Genomic DNA, 21,307 nt, shown 5'->3' with positions numbered 1-21,307 from the left:
TTTTTACACGACAAGGGTTATAAGGTAGGACTGGCACGGCACCACAAACAGGCATTCAGTCCTCAGGTAACACCAGGCAACCACCCCACGGCGAGCCCCTCCCCCAGCTCTGCCCCTGGGCATCAGACCTCAGGTTTGGGACAAGAAAGCTTCTGTTACCCATAGCAGAGTAGGAGACACATTCTCTTTGCCAGCCAGAAGAATGGGCTTACTAGTTCACTAACTAGCTGTGTGACCTTGGCTAAGTGTCTTAATCTCTCTGGGCCTGATTCACCTCATCTCCAAAATGCAAGAAATACCTGCCCTATAAGCTTGCCACCCAGAGCCAATGAAATAACATCTATAAAAGAGATTTATAAACATTAAAGTACTGTATAAATAAAAAGATATTGGATTTATTTCCTGGTTTCTGGGCACATGCTTTCTCCAATATTCAGAGAGAAGTATCTCATGTTCAGACACCACAGATGCATCGTGGGAGATTCTACAGAAAATCAGGGAGAGCTGGTAAGCCTTATTTATAGAGATTCTCTGTCCTGAGCTAGAAGAGGTGGGAGCCGGTTTTGACCTGGAAGGCCAGAGCCATGTATGTCAGATTTTGCCCTGATGCTTAAACTCCAGATTATTTCATCCTGAAGAGTCCATCATTCTCTCTGAACTGGGACACTGAAATGAGGATTAGTCAGAAACTACAGGTCTGGGAGTTCGGGGTTGGGACAGAGAATGGCCTACCTGCTCTTCACTGGCTGTCAGGGTTCAAGAGGACTTGGGGAGGGGGGTGAAGGGCAAAAGGACTCCTTACTTTTCCTGTTGGAATTGGACCCAGAAAGCCTGCTTTCCCGGCTGCTTCTCCCATGGAGCTACAGAGAAGCCAAGGAGTAAGGAAGGAAGAGAACTAACATTTCTGGACTGCCTGTGTGTCAAGGAAATGACACTGATTATCTCAAACATAGGTATTACCCCACTCTTTTGATGAAGGAGCCGAGGTTCAGAGAGGGAAAGTCTCTGCCCAACATCAAACATCTAGTAAGTGGTGGTGCGGGATTTGGACCAAAGACTTCCAGGTCCCACAAGTTTTCTACTGTGTCCAGATGTGCTGAGGGCAATGGGAGCATGGCAGGAGGGAGTGCCAGCTCCATCACACACAGCACAGAGGACAGAGCAAGCGCTCTGGAGAGGGGACTGCAGAGAGAGTTGACATTCTGGGGAATGTCTGTGGGAAGGAGGAAACCCACCTGTGAGCTCACCCCCAACCCCCACATGCCTTCTTGGGGCCTGCTCTCAGAATTCCTGAATCATCCCAGCATCAAAGGCCAGGAATGAAGAATTGAGTTTACCAGCAATGGGCACAACTTCGTCCACAGCTGGAAAGACTTAGGGGGTCATTATTGACCTATGATTGAGTCATCCTGCTTCCTAAAGACAACCCCCCATTCCGTGTGCACGTAATGTGCTTTGGAGATGACCCTGACACTCCAGCCATCTGAGGGATGGGACCCACCCTCATGGCAGTCTATGAATCACTTGAGAAAATGGTTGTCTTTGCTTCAGAGTCCTGCTTGGTTCCTTGTCTACCCTGTGGACCAGACTCTTGGTTCAGTTGATGGATGAAACCCTGCTATCATGTTATAGATACAGACAGCAATTCTCCAAGAAGGGCCAGAAACATTCTGCACAATGGTAGCTTGCTAGAATAAGGGGGATGGCCTCCCACAGGGACCACTGTGATAGGAATAGCCATTCTGTTGGTTTTAAAAAACCCACCAGTGCTCAGATTTTAGTCAGGGTCCCTGGGCGGGGCAGACCCACGTGATCGTTTCTGTCCCATTTCTTATAAAGCAGCATGGGCTGCCTGATGCAGAAGAGCAAGTTGCCCCAAAGCACTGTCTACTGATCTCATAATAGTCCACACTCTGTGGGTGCTTAGTTGCGTGTGAATCTGCCTCCCTGCCAGATGGCGGCCTCCTGCAAGCAGAGCTGCTCTGTGTGATTTACTCCTGCAGTCCTGGTGAAAGGGTTAGTCAGGACCACAAAGCCTCAGGTCCCGGCCTAGACTTGGTAGGGATACAGGCCTGAGGTCTTGGAGCCCCAGAGGGACTATTGCCAGGTTAGGAATCGAAGACATTGAGTCATTAGCTTTTCAAATAAGGGGAATTTTCTTCATTGGTGGTCTCAGCCATAGACCGCCATTTGTATCACCTGGGCACTGGGTGTTCCAGCTCCTGGTATACACAGTGTCTCGTGCGGCTCCAGAGACAATGACGGTGGATTTTCAGAGCCAACATGAGGAACACAATTCTGTTGTCCTTTTAGCTGTCAGCTAAATTCATGGCAAATAGTCCTTTCAGTCTGGACTAGAAGGAGAGGCAGATGGGGTGGACGTGTTCTTTGTTACTTCGAAGCAGTTTCCCTCTCTTTTGGAAATGAAATGAAAACTGAAATACCAGCTATTTCTGGAATGACTGAACTAACAAATAGGGGGAACCAGGTCTACTTCTTTACCAACAGCACTTTTCAAGTGACATGATCTCTGATCGGAAATGTGTGTGTGTGGAGGAGAGATATACACACACTTCTTTTACATTTACCTCCGTATCAGTGCCTGGGAAGGATTTAACCTATCCTTTAATAGTTTTTCAAGTAAAATCTGTGTGTGTGTGTGTGTGCGTGTGTTTGTGTGTGTGTGTGTGAGTGAAGTTCTTGTGGAGACAGTATATAGGGAAGAACTCAAAATCTAACCCAATGAGGCTTCCTAAGCCAGAGTCAGCCAGTAACATGAAAAGAACAGTTTTACAGAGATGAGTCCTTTGGGAGACCCTTGCAGTGTGGAAAGGAATCCTCTGAGGGGCTCTGCCCTAGTTTATTCAGTGTCATGCAAATCACAATCTGTGAATAGTGCTGTCTGTTATCTTTACAGTCCTGTGTTGTAGGAAGGGAGTAGATGCTTCCAAGCATATCAGATATTCCCATTTTACAGGCAGGGAGAAGTTACTTATCATCAAGATCGCTCTGCTGCCAGGGCCTCGGCTTCTGGAGGTCAGACGTCCTGCCAGAGAGAGCCGTGGAGTGATAACGCCTAAATTGGTTCACCCAGATTTATGCTGATGCCTAAATTCCAAATACCAAGTCATCTCAAATGTCCAATCTATAGATATTAACAGCAGCATTTTCATAATCAAATGCCAAAGTGATTTAGAAAGAAAAAGGATGAGAAAGGTTTATGGGGCCTGGAGATACAGTAATAAGATTTAGAGAGAAAAACCCAAGGCCCCAGAGACCAGAAAATTGCATTATCCTGGGCACATGCAGAAATATTTCTAGGGAGAGTTATGGTTGGTGCGGCTCGTCTGTGTCTCATAATCTGCGCTGGGTACCCCCAACCTGATAGTTCACTCTGTCTGGCCTCTGGTTCTACTTGACAGAGAAACAAAGCAGCAGCCTCCTGCCCTGCCCCTGCCCCTATGCCCCCTGCCCACTGGGGCTGGCACTGACCCAGGTGGTGCCTGATGGTGCTGGGGCAGGGTTCACCCTGCGAATACTCCCACCCTGCCCCCCACAATGCCTCTGTGACAGTGCCCTGCCATTTGACGTCAGCCTGACAGACAGGCGCAGACACAATTAGCCCTCAAGTGAACAGGCCAGGTCACACTGTTGAGAGTTGGCAGGAAAAGAAACAATGTTTGGAAAACGCCAAAACCCACAGCAAACTCAGTGGCAAACGGCACAGCACCCCGCCCTGTCCTACCTTCCGGAAGGATGGGAATTTGCCTTCATAACGATAAAACCACCCAAAGGCTGTAACAACACGGAAAACAAAGTGGTGAGACAGAGCTCAGCCCAGCCAGCATGTCTAGCCAGGGCAGAGGCCAGGAGCCAGGAGCCAGGTTCTCGGGGAGCACATGGCTTTGCCAGACGAGGAGCAGCCCAGCAGAGTCAACGGCAAAACTGCACCCTCTGCTGACTCTGCACTTACCTGGCCTCACCTGGGTTGTAAAGCAGACCTGGGACTACCTGTGAAAGGCCCTGACTGCCAGCCCTGGATCCCTGTCAATTGCCTCTGGCTTTAGAAGTCGGTGCCAGAAAACTCAGAGAAAAAGCCCCTTGTGGGAGGATGAGCTTTTCTAAATCATAGCCACAGCCTGCGAAACACAAAGCCCCGTTGAAGGAGAATGAGGCTTTTCCTGACTGAAGTCTGCTTTTTCCATCCAAGAAATGGCTCGAGACAAAAGCAAGCCTGGGTCTCTGCCTAGAACTGCTGTCAGACAGAACAAAACAGTCTTGTTTTGTAGTCCCGGCCAGATCCTCCAAGCAATGATTGGGGTCAGCTCTGGGGAAGATGGCTCGGGCAGCAGCGGGCAGCCAGAAAAGCATACCCCCAACCAGGCCAGATGACCAGGGCGCCAGCCCCCTGCCTTCCTCAGGCCACTGCATGACAGGGTAAATCTCAAACCTCAAACCTGAAGCGTGCTGGGCCAGCTGTGAAGGCTTAAATAATTACCCACTCTTGACCAGCCTGGGTTCTAGAACAGAATCTAGAAAGCCCCTTGCTGGACCAAGTACTACCCCCTAGTTGCTGGATCTTGAGATCTTGGGGAGTCCTGGGGAGAGGCCAGAGAAAGAACTTGGCCTTGGGCAGCACTTAAGTCTTTGGGACAGCATTTCAGTTATACTGATTTCAGCCTAGCTATGAGTTCTGTTCTCAAGGTTTTCTGTGCAGTGCTTGGGTCAAGATGGGGTTGGAAGGAGTTTCACAGACTCCAGGTGTCCCCAACACATGCTGGTCCCCGGAGCTGGGTGTCTGCATGGCCAGCGGGGGGAGGTGGGCAGGGCAAGCAGAGCAGCAAAGCCAGGGAGTGAAGCGGGGGCTGCAAACCTGCTCTCCCTGTTTCTCTGTGCCTCCGTCCGGGTCGTTGGCAGGCTCAAGCTTGGGCTCCACTCCCTGATCATCTACCCAGGAAAACAGGAGGAAGCTGGTGAACCAAGAGCGACTCAGGAGACCAAGAGGCCAGGGGTCCTTCCGAGGAGCCTGGGGACCTGGGACCAGAGACCCCTATGGGAGCCGTGAGGTCAGGGGCAGGAACAGAGCTCAGGAGCCTGGTGCAAAGCTTTCTTGCTCTGGGATGGTGCATGTAGTGCTTTCAACTTTGGTAGCTTCAGTTTCTCCACCTGTAAAATGGGCTAACACCAGGGGCCGCTGATCTGACAGCAGAGCTGGAAGCATTTTGCAGGGTGTTCAGCTGACACTAGGGAGATGCAGCACAGAGGCTGGGAATATCTGTGTATCACACATGTTTGGTGCCAGGGCTTACAAAGGGACAACAGATCCTCCTGGCTTCTTACCACCTTTGGATCTCTGGGTCCCTAGGGAATGTCGGAGCTGTGTGGATGAGGTGGGGATCCTGAGGAGCTGAGGGGATTCCAAAGAATGAAGGGGGGCACATGTGGTCAGGAAGACATGAATTTTGACATAACACGGAGAATAGCAAACTGTCTGTTCCAGTGGTTTCCCACATGGACTCCAGCCTCTTTGGGCTGGTGAAAGGTAGTGTCTAAGCCTGCTGTGAGCTGTTTATTACTATTTCAAAATATGAATTATAAGAACTTGCCCAATAACCTATGAAAAGGCTAATGTGAAGAGCCTTTGCTTTTGGTTCAACTTATGGTTACTCAACAGTGGAACACTGATGCTTTCTTGCTAACAAGAATGACTACTAGTATACAAATGTTCACAGCAGCATTATTTACAACAGCCAAAACATGGAAACAACCTAAATTCTTATCAAGAGATGAATGGGTATACAGTATGTGGTATATCTATACAATGGAATATATTTAATAAATAAAATGTTATTATAAAAAATAAAATACTGAAAACATTATTAAACATGGAAGAATCTCATAAACTTGTTAAGTGAAAGAAGCAAGACACAAAAGGTCACATATTGTATGATTCCATTTATATGAAATATCCAGAATGGGTAAATCCCTAGAGACAGAAAGCAAATTGGCAGTTGCCAGGGTCTGGAGAGATGGGAGAAATCCAAGGGACTGCTTATAGGGTTTCCTTTTGTGGTAATAAAAATATTTTGCAATTATAGAAGTGAATGCACCAAATGCTACTGAATTGTATACTTTAAGATGGCTAATTTTATTTAAAAAAAAAAAGAATGACTACTAATCAAATAATGGGGACACAAATGATTACTTAATAATGTGGCAGGAAAAACCCTCAACTTTCAGACCATGGTGCCTATTGGATGTGGGGACTAATTGATGGGGTGCTTACTGGCTAGAGAAGACCAGAAATCTCTTGTTTAAACCTCTTCATCTCTCCAGGCTTTTTCTAGCTCTGGGGTCCTTAATAAAAATTCTCCTTCCTCATTGGTTTATATAAGGAACTTTTGGGGGGGACCTCTGTGACAGTGTGTCCTGGACTTGAGGGCCTAGCACAATGGTGGGGTTCTACTGGGTCAGCCATGGGTAGGCAGGGTGAACTCCTGAGACAGGTAGCGATGAGGGGAAACAGTCTCTCCCACCCACATCATTGTGATGAGTGGCTTCATATTCTGGGCAAGAGATGCTCCACACTCTTTACTGACTGTTCAAAAATACAGGACCCACCCCTCCTCAGGCACAGACACCTGAGTCAGGTATAACCAGTCGACTAACTGGGCCCCAGAGCTGAGGAGTGGTCAGGGAGGACCTCAGGCTGGTCCTGGGGACCCCACACGGCTGAGACCATGCCAGCCTCCCAGGAATGTGGAGAAAGGCAGGGCCTGAGCTGGCTCAGAGGCCTTCCTGCATTTCCTGACTTATCTCCGAATGAGAATTAAATTGCAGGTGCGCATGGAGATGTGTGGAGGCAGCCGGTGCCCCAGCTCAGGCGAGCGGATACCATCATCAATCTCACGCTTTGCGGAGTTCCTTTAGAAAACATGTATATCTCGAACAAAGGGAACATTCTCACTCCTTTATTCAAGAAGCTTGATTTGGTTTAAAAGCACTAAATAAATAGCTAGCTAGAGAAAGGGTTTTATTTTTGATACTTTCTGAGAAGGTGTGTTTGCTCTTACATTTCAAGCAAGGCATTAAATTAACTAGGATTACTCTCATGAGAAGCAATTAAAATTGATTTCTCTCCTTCTGAAGTTCCCATTTTATGCATTAAGAGCAAATTAACTCCCTGTGTAAAACACAGGTTATTCACCAGGAATTTAGCTCTGGCCACATTCTCAACTAATAGAGAATCTCACCATGGAGGCTGATGAGAGCATGCTTTGTCCTTCAGAGAGGACCCTGAGATGACACTGCCCCACTGCCAGGAAGGAACATGCTGGGTGGGAGCTATTTGCCCTGCACCAGGGAGGGGTGAACAGGACCATCCACATGCCCTGAACCTCTTCAATGACCCAACCTGATGCCCCTCTGGGGCTTGGGCATGATTCAAAGTTGGAGCCAGAGTTGTCTGGACCCCATCACAAGATCCTAAATGGCTGCCACACAGCACAAAAAGGGAACCTTGGTTCTCGGGTGCAGATTTACCCCTCATCTGAGGTTCCCAGGTCAGCTGAGCTGTCAGCTGGAGTAGAACCTGCCCCAGGTCTAGTATGATCAAAACAGCTATAAAGAGTAAAGGTCCAACTGGGCATCCTGGACTTGCCACGGCCCCCAAGCTGCCTTGCTCCTGGCTCCTCCCCATGAGCCCACTTAAGAAGCACTGAGATTGAGTCTCCCTGCTTGGCACTGGTGCTGTGAGTTGCCTCCTGAAGAGACATCCTGGGAGTTGGGGGTGAAAGCAGGTGGAAGGGAGAACAATTGGTTGAGGCCTGGATGGAGGCTGGAGGTGAAAACATAGTACAGAGGAAGAAAGGAGATAAGGGCAGAGGGAGCTGAGGCCACAGGATGGCTGTAGTTTGGTGCCTGGGAGTCCAGATCCCATCCATGGAGTGGAAGGACCCTCCTAGGTCCCCGCGCAGGGATGCAGGTGGTAGGGGCACTTCAAGTAAGTCCTCCCACAGTTGCCCATCAACCTTGGACGCTGCCCCCCTCAAGTCTTCCTGGATGTGAGCCCCTTGCCCTCTTTCCTATTGCTGTTTCACCCCAGCCCCAACTCAGAAGCAGGCAGGAGGAAGATATGACACCCAACAAACTAAGATGATCCCATCAGCAGTCCACTTTTGCTACAGCTCTCCAATCCCTCTTCAGAAGCCCCAGGAAAGGGGAGAGTTCACCTGCCTGTGTCTGAGTTGTCAGGGGAGAGCTTGGCAGCAGGCCTTCAGGACAGAGAGAGCAGGCAGATCCCACCCACTCCAATGCCATGGCAGACAGCCCCTGGCACATGGCCGCCCTCCATGAAGGAAATGCAGTCCAGAGAGCCATGGGCTACTCAGTTGGGAAAATGGTAGTGAGTGAATGGAGACAAGCCTCTGTCTGGAACCCCAACCCCCTGGCTGCAGAAGGAAGCCCTTCCCCCACGCAGTAGCACATGGTACATACGCTTGGGCTTGCGAAGTGACACTGGGCGCGTCTCGGCAGCGATGGTCTTAGACGAGAGCAGTTGTTCCTTTGAGCCCCAGTCTTCTTCCCACTGCTTCTTAAACTTCTCTTCTTCCTCCACGATCCTGAAATAAGAGCCGACACCTGTGACTGGAGTCAGACCCTTCACTGGCCCACCTTCTGCTGACAGGGAAACCGTAACCAGCCTGGGGAGAGGCCACATGGGTCTAGCTGTGGTGAAGCCAGTAAAGGCCTTGGCACTCGTATTCTAAATCGAGTGTGAATGCCACCCTGGCAATTATGTCAGACTATGTTCTAGTTACTCTAATAGGATGGGCTTTACTAGGATTATGGAATGGCTACAAGTAAAGGAGGATCCACCAGGGGACAAGTGGGCCAGGTAAACGGGGCCTGAAGGTGCCGCTCGCTGGCTGCACTCCCGAGAGCATGCTCCTGTCCACACACAGACTCATGGAGTGGAAACACTCACCGTTCCATCTCCTTCCGGTATCTCTCATTTTCCTCGGCTGCCTTCTGGGCAATTTCCTTTTTCCTTCTGAAACACAAATGCAGATTGGCATGCTGGAGTCTATGCAAGAGAAGTTAACTCTTCCTTGTAGCTAACTCCCAACTTGAGAAAAGTTTTCAGCATATCTTTCAGGCTCCCTTCCAAGGATGTCTGGACCAGCCTTGGATGCTGAGAAAGCAGGTCCAACAATGCCTGGCCTGTGCGCTCCTGTGTGGTTTTGTTTGGCACCACTAAGCAGAGATTCTGTGCTGCTAGATCTGGTGTGCGGGTTAATGTGGGCCACAGCTCTATGCAGCCATTGCCAAATACTTAAGTGACCAATGATAGGCAGGGCCTGGCCTGAGAGAGGAGTGCTCCTGGAAGAGGGTCCCAGACCCCAGGAGCAAAGCCAGGGCCACTACCCAACATCAGAGCTGTGGGCAGAGGTACCGGCAGGGCACCTGATTCTCCAGGCTAATTCTGAGATGGGAAAATCCTGTCCACCTTTCATTTCCAAATTTTTATGGGGCACCTAGAATGTACCTAGATTTAGATTTTGATAATAGTTTTTGATTTATGAATTGCTCATCTCATTTATTCTTTTAATCCATTATCTCAACCACTGCACATGGGAATGGGGGGCTTATCACCCTAGATGGGGCAGCCAGACTACCTGGTGTGAATGCCAGCTTGGCCATGTCTGACTTTGCCTACAAATGGCTTACTCTCTTTGGGTCTCGGTCTCCTCATCTGTAAAATGGGCTATCTTACATGGACACTATGAGAATAAAATTAAGTAATGCAGTATACACAAGGACATAATACAATGCCAGCCACATGGTTGGTACTCAACAGATGTTAGCTACTGCTAGTAGTATCCCCATATTCCTGGGTTTTGGAGATTGGGGGCTCTCTTTGGCAAGGAGGGAGGAGTGCTGTGGCCTGGAGGCCCAGGATGCTTACACTGACCACCACTGGGCCCATCTTGTCTGACGACAGTCTTCAAGGGGAGAGGATGAGGTCGGCTCAGGATGCAATAGGCAGGAAGCAAGGTAGGAGGGGTTGTATGGGGGGTCTGGGAGGGCACGAAAGAGGCATCCTAACTGGCCACACTCACTGCCTCTCCATCTCCTGCTGCTCCTGGAGAATCTTGTTGGACTCCATTGCCAGCCGCTTCTGCATAAGAAGCTCCTGCCGCTGTAGCTCGCGCTGCCTCACCTCTTCCAGCCGCTCCCGGTCTGTCATGAACAGCTCCCGGCCCTCGCAGGGAGAAAAGAGGCCCCTTACTCAGTCCCCTGGAGAACCTGGGCTTCCACGGCCACAGCCTGAGGGGCTGAGATGAGGGCTGTCTTCTCATCCCTGTGGCCCCAGTGTCAGGCACTGTGGGTCTTGCTGGCTCTGACCCAAATGTCTCCCGGCCGGGCAGGGATCCTCTTGCCCTGCTTTGTCAGAGCTTCAGAGAAGGAGACCCCTGGCTCTTCTTGCGAGTGTGTGGCAGAGGTCAGGGCTCTGAGTGGCTGGGCCTGGAGGTCAGGGGTCATGGAGCCCCCAGGAGCTCATTCTGGACTTACAGCTCCAGCTATGATGGTCATGGTCAGGCTGCGGCTACTCTTCAGCACATTCACGGCCTGTGGGGACAGGTGGACAGTCAGCTGAGGCCTGACAGATCAGAGCAATCAAGGCCTCTAGAGAGTGGAAGGTGTCAGACACCATGGCAGGAAGAGGGGTGAGAAGTGGAGGGCAGAGGTGATAACAGCCTGCAGGTGAACATCCAACATCTCACCTCCTTGTGGTCCAGGTTGGAGAAGTCTACGCCATTGACTTCGACAATCTGATCCCCTGTCTGGTGGAGAAATGGAGAGGGATCAGTGTGTATGCACCATCTGTATACTCACTTATCTGCAGGAAGGGTTCACCCTGTGGGGGCCAAGGGCAATGTCTCCAAGAGGCTGCATCTCAGCTCCCCCTGACGAGCAAAGCAGTTAGAAAGCTCTCATGGGGTCCTTCCCGGGCCCCTCTCCCTCATATCTCTTTCATCAGCTGCCAGATATTTTATCATTAGAAGTTCATTCCTTTGGCTGAATTTATGAGATTTGCTTTAAAAACTCATTACGTAGACAAAGGAGCCTTTGGGCTTCTCATATAGCAGAGGCTGTGTTGAGTTATAATAATAACTGGTAGCTAACATTCCTTGATCCCTTATTATATGCCAATTCTAAGCATGTGTATTAATTCATTTAATCTACACAACAACTCTAGAAGGAAGGCTGTTACCCCATTTTATAGGAGAGGAATCTGATGCACAAAAAGAGGCAATAATTTGTCCAAAGTAGAGGTTAAAAGTTCTGGCTCTGGCATCAGACCACCTCGAGTTGAATCCCAGCCCCATCATTCTAGGCATGTGATCTTGGAAAACTCACATACTTTCTCTGGGTCTCAGTTTCCTGAGATAATGATAGTACCTAATTCTCAGAGTTCTTATAAATTTTAAAGGGCTTAGAACGATGTCTGATCCAATAAACACTCAATGAGTGCCACCTCTTTCATTAGTCCAAGTGTAGGACGAAAGGCTCTCAGAGCTGGAGAAGACTCGAAAAAGTCAAATGTCACCTCCTCTGTGACACTTGCCCTTGGGGGGTGGGTAGGAAGCATCAGCCGGTGACTGCCGAGGGAGGGCTTTGAGGGAAGACATGTGCCTCCATCACTGTGTGATCAGTCTGACCCCGGCCCAGGGTCACTCACCTCCAACCCCACCTCGGCAGACAGGGAGCCAGGCTTCACGTTGCTGATGAAGATGCCAGGTTTCTGGATGGGTCCACTGGAAATGCTGTGAAAGAGACGGGGAATGCAGGTGAGCCCCCACCTTCAGCGCTTGCTCATTCACAATGTTCAGCCCCCTCTGCCCCTGTGTCCAATGCTCCGGCCCCTCAGAATACAGGTGACCCATGAGGTCAATACCCGAGGGTCTCCACTGTGTACTATGGCAACAGGCACAGAAAACTACCTATAACCACCACCCCCCAACCCCTCACCCAACATACCACATACACGGTTTCTTTTTCTAACACTTTCCTATTTGTTCCTTAAGACTCAAATGCTATCTTTTCTACCAGGTTTTAACTAAACTCCTGTGCTTTCCTAAGTCTAAGTAGTTGCTCCCTTCTCAGTGCTCCTAAGACACCTATAGCAAGGGTGGCATTTGCACACTGTTGTCCCCTCCCTGATCTGCGGCAGACGTCACTAACCGACCACCACACTCCTCCCCACCAAGCCTTAGAGTTCTTTTCGGAAGAGTACTCCAGGCAGCCACTGCTAATGGATTAGACAGCACAGGGCTGGAAGCTTATCTGCCACCCTGACACGGAACGCAGCTCCACTAGCATCCTTGTTGCTCTATATTGTAATTATTTATACGACTGGCTTTGACTTTGGGCTGTCGTCTCTTAGAAAGGAGGGGCTTTTTATCACGTATACTTGGCAGGAAGTATCGAGTAACTGTGAATGAATGAAAACAATAAGAATAACTTAAACAAGAATAGTCAATATTTACCACCTGCTTATTGTGTGCCAGGCACTGAGCTCGGTACTTTACTTCTGTCATCTCTTTTCTCCTCACCAGGTGGATTTTATGATCCCCAATTTACAGAGGGAGAAACTGAGACTCAGAGTCCAAGGTTCCGGAGCCCACAGGTGGCAGAGCAGGGACTGACTCCTAGATCTATGGCTGTAGCAACTGCATGCTTAGCAAGGATACGTCGTGCAGTCTATGCCTGTTTGCAACTCCCTGGCTGCCTCTTAAGGAAGCCCACAAGGTAGTAAGTGACAAGGGAACAGTGACAGCGATGACCAGCAGGACAAGCTCCATTTGCAGTGACTTGAGGACCCCCCCAAGGCACATGGCTCTTCCTTTGGGCCTCAGTTTTTTTATCTGTAAAATGGGCCCATTAGAACTGTCCTCCTGGCCTTACAAGGCTGCTGTGAAACTCAAAGGGGAAACCAGGCACCAAGAGGTGTCATTACCAGTTGAGAAAAGTCCCCTCAGAAGCAGAACCAAGAAAGGGGAGAGGCGTTAGGGGCCTACTGGGGTCTGTTGGCCATGAGAGAGCCCTGGGCATGCCTGCCACCCACCTGCAGCCAAGGCCCCGGGAGCCCACCAGGCTGATGAAGACTTTCTTCTCCTTGTCCCGATTCCCTGAAGAGCCCAGGAAGCTCCGCCCACCCTGGAGGAAGGACAGAATAAGGGTCACGAGGTGTCACCTGTGTGCAAGAGGCTACTTGATCTCATAAGCACTGCTGTTTCGCTGGAGCCTGATGGTTATTCTATCCCTGGTGGGGAGCAGGTTGTCTGTACCTGCTGGCTTGGCTGAGGCCCGTCACCCATGGGGGCTGTCCTGGTGCCCCGCGGCCTGGGTGAGCTCCTCCCCGAAGGTTACTCCATTCAGACCCCATCACTGGTGGTTCTGGCTCTTACCTCCGATTCGGACACAAACTGATCCACATACTGCCATTTGAGGGGCTCATCAGGAGAGCTGATGGGGAGGGAAAAGAGAAGAGGGGTCATTCGAGAGAGAGATTTGAAGGACCAGGCCCCAAGTCCAGATCTGCCTTATCTGGAGTCTCCGGCCACCGCTGGCCCAGGGGCAGTGCTGGCTTGTGGGAAGCAAGACCCCAGGGCTGATCCCAGGGCTCTGAGCCCGCAGGGAAGTCTGCCCGCAGAGGAGGCTCCTGCTCACCTCTTCACAGGGATCAGGCCGATGTCTGTGGGAGAAAGGACGGGGGTTAGGATGGCTCCTCTGCCCTCCCCTCCTCCCCCAGGAGCTGATTCCCTGCTGCCTGCCCACCCTAGCCCACAGCAGCACCACCCCGCCCCCAGTCCCCTTGCCTCACTCACGTCTCACTTTGATGGACACAGTCTTCTTGGTGCGGATGAGGTTGATGACTTCCTCATGGGTACACGAGGAGATGGAATACCCGTTGATCCGGACGATCTCGTCCCCTACCTTGGCCACAGACACAGGGAACAGGCTTCAGGCTGAGGGAGCGTCAGGTGGCTGGGCAGGCTCTCTGCCAGATGCCCCGGGCCTGCTTTCCAGGAAAGGGCACGATGGCCCTGCCTTCCCTTGAAGAAACCTCGATATGTGCCCTAGTGCCTTGTCACAACCAACCTGCCCTACATAGCCTGAGGGATCCCAGGATGGTGGCGCTTCCAAGCAGCCTTGCTGCCACCCCATTTTACAGGTGGGGAGACCAAGATGGTGGGAGAGGGGCACAGAGTGGGTAGCAGAGCTGGGAGTAGAACTCAAGACTGCATCCTCACTCTGGGGTCCCTTTTACCCTAGTGGGGCACCAACAGGTTCCAGAATCTATGCAGAGGGTGACCTTTCACTCAGACTCAGGCAGCTCTTCCCTGGCCTTTGTCCTACCCCACCCCAAGGAGCAGGCTTCCCTGTAACACCAAGACGGAGTCGGGTGGGGAACTTCCATGACTCTTGACTGACGCTCACATCACCGACACACACACGATCCCTTTTTTTCCACTCAATGGAGGCTTGATGGGCATTTTAATCTGCCCCAGCCCTGACCTCTGAATTCCCATTCTGGGCATGAGCAAAGAACAGCCAGTGAATACAAGGCTTTGGCATCAGATGTCCTGGGTTCAAACTCCTGCTCTTATTCTTATTAGCTGTGTGATCTTAGGCAAGTCTCAGTTTCCCTCACCTCTAAAATGGGGAAATGCTGTGGTTGCTGTGAAAATTGAGTGAGTACATGTAAAGCCAGCCAGTGCCTGGCACCCCACACGCCATAAATACGTGGTTGTTACTGTTATTACTGGCTGAGCCTGAGCTCTAAATAGTCTGATCAGACTCCTCTTCTCAGGACTTAGCCCTCATTAGACTGGGAGAGATGGGGGGCCAGCCCTAGATACAGTCCATGGTGAGACTGCCCCCGACTGGACACTGCCTTGGGCACCTCCAAGTGCCCTGGTCCTGGGGGTCAGGCCTGAAGCTCCTCACTTCATAACTGCTGGTCTGGAAGGAACCTCAGACATCAGTTGAAACTGAGGCCCAGGGAGCTGATGTTTTGTCCAAGGTCACCCAGCCATTAGCTATAAAACAGACTGGGTCCTGGGTGTGCCTCTCCAGCCTGAGGCCAGCGCAGGTCAGCTGGGGGCTTCACTCACGCCACATGTGCTGACCCTTTGGAGACTTATTGGTACACACTGAGGACACAGCTTGACTCTGTGGGGTCAGGGGGCTGGATGGGCAGACAGCCTGTGAGGGAGTGTCAGCGCCTACCTCCTACAGCACCTCCACAGGGTCACATCCTCACTGGGGCCACCTGAACACTTCCCTTCCATACCTAGTCACAGACCCTAATGCTCCCAGGGGCATGACAGGAGTGGCAAGTGGCTCAAAAAGGCACCACAAGGAGGGATTCACTTAAGAACTCTTTAGATTTCGGGAGCCCTCTCCTGTAAGGAGAACAGCTACTAGCTCCTTGCACCCACTTTTTACAACTCTGCTTTTCTGTTGGCAGATGAGGAAACTGAGGCTCAGACAGGTAAACTCACTGCTTGAGGTCCCCCAGCCAGTAGACAGTGTTGCTGGGATTTGAAGTCAGGTTTCCCTGACAGACAACAAGCATTGCCTCTTGGGTGCTTGGAAGCAGGAAAGAAGGGCGCCTGGCCAAGCCTGGCTGCCCCTCCCTGTGTCCTGCCCTCTCTGGATCCTTGCCACCTGACTGAGTCCTTAAGTCCCACAGGAAAGGCAGGGATTACTCTGCCCATTTTATAGCTGGGACAACCAAGGCACGCAGAGTCATCCCCTCACTCTGGACCATACAGCAAGTTGTGCCACACAGACTGTCCTACACAGGGCAAAGGGTGGAGGTTCAAACAGGATACACTTGAAAAAATATCTAAAATATCTCCAGTAGGGGGCAAAGAGCAGAGAGATGGGGCTTGAGGGCGAGGTCCTATGGATGGGTCCAATCTCCCCAACTCCAGAGGCCCAGATTTGTAGGGCCTTTGGTCCAGCCAGGCTGTGCCTGAACATGCTCCTCTTCTGCCTTCCAGAATCTTCCTCCAGCCACATTCAGGTATGAGATCTCAGAAACATGAACCCAGACCAGTGAATGGATGCAGGCACTCCCTGCTCCTGCCCCCCGCCAACTTCTCTGGGTGAAGTTCCCTGTCTTGTTCCTAAAGGGGACTGGCTCAGGACCCCAGTCAGAATGATTCCCACACGGACCCTGGCTCAAGTTGCTGGATCAGCTTTCCTCTCCCTCTCGCTCCCGTGGGGAGCCCTGCAAAAGGCCCTTTGTGCCAGGGCCACAATGAAATGACGATCTGAGGGGCAGCGGCACAAAGGAGAGAGGAGCCCATCAGCCCGAGAAAGGGTTGATGATTCATAACCTGAGACACAGGCGGGAAGATAAAACTGTTTCATTAAAACGTGCCAATCATGGAGGCACTGTTGAGAAGTTCTTGTCCTAGAAGGTAAGCTCCTCGCTCCCCCCCCCCCCCCCTCGGAAAGAAAGGGCCCCCACTGACGCCGGGAGAGGAGCTCATTATGTTTTTTCTCCGGCTTCATTTCTGGGCTGGAAAATGTGCTGCACAGGAGAGGAATAATGAAGTGGCTGAAATTTCAGACGTCCCGGCGAGCCGTGAGACAGGGATTTAGAACAAAGTGATGTCTGTCAGCTCCCAGTTTCCACCTCCCACTCTGCAGTGTCTTGTACCTTTTGCCTTCGGGCCCCCCGAAGCCCCTGGCTTGGCAGCCCAGAATGAGATGTTGATAACAAACATGCTGGAAGCTCTAGGAGGGGGTGGGAGGGCCTCTTTTATCTGGGCATAGGAAAACATGGCTCTGGGCTCTGGCAGGAGCGAGACCTGGAGGTCTGCCCATCTCTGCTCCAACACTGAGGTGTGGGGACCCCAAGGGAGGGGCATCGGGGGCACTGAAGAAAGATCTCTGTGCTTGGCAGTCCGGAGACCTGGGTTCAAATCCTGGCTTGGCCATTTGCTGGCTGTGACTCTAGTCAAGGCTCTGAGCCTTTATCAGCTCTGTCAACTGGGGATGGTAATGGCCAAGGTGTATAACTAGGGCTGGTTGTGAGAATGTTAACTAGCACATTCTAGATTTTTATTCAATCTCCCTCTCTGCTTGCCTAACAAACACACAGCACTTACATGCCAGGTGCTGTTATACATATTTTATAATATGAATTTATTTACTCCTCATAACAACCTGATGAGGTAGATAGTATCATGATCATCCCCATTTTACAGATGAGGAAACTGAGGCATGGGGTCAAATGCTTACACCACGGTTTCCTTTCCCCTTCCAGCAAAAGGCTACATGTCCAAAGCTTCGGGTGTCAGGATATCACTAGGAAGTAGGGGGGTGGGGAGAGGTGCTGCAGCAGCAGCAGATGGGAGCCACGTTCCCAATGTGACTCAAGAAAATAAGCAGTTGCCTGCGGCCTGATTTCTGTGGACCTGAGGAAAATCTACCAGGATGCATCAGTGTCCCCCTCTCCCAAAGTCTCAAAGGTGAGGTGACCACTCATAGCCCAGCAAGTGATGGAGGGGGAGGCAGGAAGCCCGAGGACTCCGCTTGCTCACCTGGAGCCCAACGCTGTCAGCCTGACCGCCTTTGATGAGGTGGGAGATGAAGAGCCCACAGCCGAACTCAAGGCCACCACGCACACTGAGGCCCAGGCCTTCGGGGTGCAGACGGTCCAGACGCACCTCCATCAACTTCCTGCCACAGGGGACGTCAGCGATGGCTCAGCTATAGCCTGACCACCAGTGCTGCCCCATCCACTAGTGAGTGACCCTGTCCATCCCAGGGTGACCTCTCCCACCGCCTGCCTCCAGCCTGGTGGCTCCCTTCGCACCTGGAGCGCCGGGGGGTCAGTTGGTCGTACTCCACCTGGTGCTTCAGTGGGATCAGAGGTCTGATGGCGTCAAACAGCGGCAGGCGGCTGGGCTCATTGATGACCAGCTTCAGGTCTCCCACGAGCACAGCCACGTCCATGGTCCTGCAGAGGCGTGGGGACACCTGGAGCCTCACCCGTGACCATGACCTCTGAGACCCAAGGATTCCCAGAGAAAGCAGTGCTGGGCTGGGTGCCCTACCCACTGGGCCCAGGCCTTGGAATTGAGGAGCACTCTCCTGAGAAGCCCAGAGCTCCAGGCCAGGTGTCTCAGAAGAGCTTTGTCCTCTCATATAAGTGGCACGAGGACACAGGTGAGCTAGGGATTATTAACCCATTTTGCCATGAAATCAAGTCCAAATTCAAACTTGGCTCTGCCTGGTTCTGAAGCCCAGGATCTTTCCAGACAGGAAACCTTATGTGCGATAGTGGTGGCCCCTGGTCTGCCCCTTCTGATCTGTAGCTGAACTCTGTAGGGTCTACATTCATAATATCTCTCACATGCCTCCTCCTCACACTGCTCAGGCCCTTGGTGTCTCTGGCCTACATCTCTCCAGCCGCCTGCCAACTTGCTCACTCTCATCTTATCTTTTTGAAATGTAAGTTACTTCTCTTCTCAAAACCTTCGATGGCTCCCCACTGCCCAGAGGACACAGTCCATTCTCCCTGGCCAGCTTAGGGCCTCCGTGACCTGTCTCCATGGACCTGCTCCGGCTGGTGGCTCTCTATGATCTCTAGGAGCCCCAAGCTCTACTCCCCCCGATTACTGGTCACCTCCCAGTCACACCTGTGCTTTCACATCTTCATCACCGTCTGCTAATGTTGATCCTTCAGCCTCGGATGTCCTTCCCTGCCATTTCCACCTAACCCTAACTCAAGTCTTTTTGGTCTTTTCTGCCCATGGTTAGAAATGAAAACTCCTTTCTTCACATTCTTTTACTTACATTTAGAGGTTATTTAACTTATATTAGAGTTTTTGTGTTTGCACTGTCTGTCCATCTCCTCTCCCTAGGCCATAAGTTACTTGAGGAAGGAAAGTAGATTCGTATTCATTACCAGACCCTGCATGGTACTCAGCAAGTGTCAGGAGCTTATAAATGTCTGCTGAATGAATCAAAAAGCAGGTGGGTGATAAGAGAAGCCTGACGCTGGTCCTGGGGCCCGCTGGCATTCCCTGTCCTACTCCAGCAGTCGCACTCTATGGAACCAGTCTGACTACTTGACAGCCTCCCCCATCAGATTGTGAGCAACCTGGGGGCAGCAACGAGTCTGTTGTGCTCACAGAGCTGTGGACAGAGTGTGTAAACAGTTGCTGAGATAAGTGAATGGCGTGTCCATTTGGTTCCCTGGAGCCTTGAGCCTCTGTCCCACCCCCCTGAGCTCTCCAGGATGGGAGGGGGAAGTCCTTCTGTCTCAGAACAACCCATCCCAGGGCTGCCTACACACAGAGGTACCCGGGTAGTCCACAGGAGGTAGACTCAGTGCACTTACTGGTGGTACATCCGCAGCACATCATAGAGATAGTCCTTCTCTGCATCATTTTCTATCAGAAAATCCACCTGGAAAACCCAAGAGCAGAATTCCAGCTCCAGCCCCAGCATCCCCATAACATATCCCAGGGAGGGCGAGACCACCTCTGGGGATCTCCTCAGAGTCTCCTCAGGGCTGGTGTTGTGAGGAGAGGAGGGAAGCCACAAGCCAGGCTGGCTCTCTAATGCTAACATATCACATCCATGCAGACCACCCATGTGTGGCCGCAGGAATACCTCTGCACATCCAGGTGTGGCCAACGAATCACACCTGCACAGACCACCCATGCATGGCTGCTGGAATACCTCTGCACATCCCAGTGTGGCCAACGTATCACACCTGTGCAGACCACACATGCATGGCTGCAGGAGTACCTCTGCACATCCAGGTGTGGCAGGCTGAGCCTCTCCCAGGTGGGTACCCACACATATGCACACACATGACAGTGATACACCCCCTGAAAGCAGTGCTGCCGCTCAGTGTCCAGGGTGTCAACAATGGTGTCATCTCCCTGGTCTTACCTGATGGCGGCTGTAGTGCCGGATAACTGCTTTCAGAAAGGATTTGGGCCACTCACTCAGGTAGCACATCCCACCCGCCGGAAGCACCCCACTGCTGAGTTCTTCTGTGCCACCAGTGCCAGGGGCAACTCCACCCTGTCCCTTCCTGGCCTAAGCTTGGTTGGACCTGACTTTTGGCCACTCCTTCCCCTCCCCAGGTACCTGAATGTGCCCACCTCCACCAGGGAGAGAGTCAAGTTACATTATTTCATCTTTGCTGACGTCAATGGCTGGGGCTCCAAGGTCAGGGTCAGGAGCTGTTTCATTAGCGCCTCAGTCCCAGGGGAGCTGGTGGACCGAGAACCTCGAACTCCACTCCCTGAGACAGTTTAGTGCGAATCTCTATGCACTGGGTCCTTGGCTCCTTTTCAGCCCGAGACTGAGTAAGAGGGCAAGGTGAGAGACTTGAGGGATCACTAGGTCCCTCTCTCCTGCGGCCTCCAAGCCCAACTGCATGGGCCAGGGACTCAGCTGCCCAAGGGAGAAGCTGCTGCTGGAAGCTGGGACCTCCCACCTGGCTGGTCCTCGGAGAAGGACCAGAGCGCTTTGCCCCTTCCTATGGGTGTCTCAGGGGTTCTGGGGTAGTCTGTCTGCCCCAGCACACTGGGCCCAGACCTGGGGATTTCTGGCTTGAGCAAGGGGTACAGAATGCAGATTTCTGGTCTCTGGCAATACCCCCTTCTCTCTAAAGCGGGGCCAAGCATTTCAATGCAGATGAGAATGACCTAGGTGGCTTGCCTTCCACTGTGTCACAGTTGGGCTACAGCTGCTATAGAAGTTTGTCCACCTGCTCAGTGAGAGCCCACCTGCTTTCACCTGTTTCACTGACCCCCTCCTCCAGGCCAGGTACTCCCAGTCAGCGGGAGGATGGGGGTGGAAGCATCTGCTCCAGTGGGTGGTACCAAATCTTAGGGTGGTAACCCGGGCTCCTGCATGTACCACATAAGTGGGTACCTCCCAGAGGACACAGCCTGGACTCTCTCTCCTGCTCTGCCTGGGCCTGTATGAGAGGGTCGGGAAACTTCCGGAGATAGGCCTGGAGTCTCCTCATGTCACGGTGGTGGATGAGTCTGAGCACAGGAAAATTCTGACCTCCCCTAGGACCAGGGACCAGAATTACCTTTAGAAATTGGATCAAAGCACTTGCTTGCTTAATAGCTTCCCATTGTACTTAAAATAAAATCCAAATCCGAATTCTTTACCTTGACTTATCAAAGCCCAACTTCATCTCCTGCCACTCTTCCTGGCTACAAGGGCCTCTAATCAGTGCCTC

The 21,307-nt window shown here is 51.7% G+C and overlaps 1 protein-coding gene across 1 annotated transcript in view; it reads right to left on the bottom strand.

Annotated features, from left to right (window-relative positions):
* USH1C (USH1 protein network component harmonin) overlaps nt 1–21,307 on the bottom strand; it is a 47,047-nt gene that overhangs the window by 17,732 nt on the left and 8,008 nt on the right. Inside the window, exons 2-15 of the mRNA XM_090263476.1 lie at nt 19,436–19,503; nt 17,906–18,049; nt 17,631–17,769; nt 13,896–14,004; nt 13,738–13,762; nt 13,476–13,533; nt 13,133–13,224; nt 11,747–11,831; nt 10,788–10,847; nt 10,576–10,632; nt 10,122–10,264; nt 8,987–9,052; nt 8,497–8,621; nt 3,746–3,795 (exon numbers count right to left, since the gene is read on the bottom strand). Coding sequence (XP_090119602.1) covers nt 3,746–3,795; nt 8,497–8,621; nt 8,987–9,052; nt 10,122–10,264; nt 10,576–10,632; nt 10,788–10,847; nt 11,747–11,831; nt 13,133–13,224; nt 13,476–13,533; nt 13,738–13,762; nt 13,896–14,004; nt 17,631–17,769; nt 17,906–18,049; nt 19,436–19,503 — 1,221 coding nt within the window. The remainder of the gene's footprint in view (nt 1–3,745; nt 3,796–8,496; nt 8,622–8,986; nt 9,053–10,121; nt 10,265–10,575; nt 10,633–10,787; nt 10,848–11,746; nt 11,832–13,132; nt 13,225–13,475; nt 13,534–13,737; nt 13,763–13,895; nt 14,005–17,630; nt 17,770–17,905; nt 18,050–19,435; nt 19,504–21,307) is intronic.

The sequence above is a fragment of the Furipterus horrens genome, unplaced genomic scaffold (assembly GCF_987537825.1).
Source record: "Furipterus horrens unplaced genomic scaffold, mFurHor1.1.pri manual_scaffold_2, whole genome shotgun sequence".
NCBI lineage: Eukaryota > Metazoa > Chordata > Mammalia > Chiroptera > Furipteridae > Furipterus > Furipterus horrens.
This window is presented reverse-complemented; position numbering and strand designations above follow the sequence as displayed.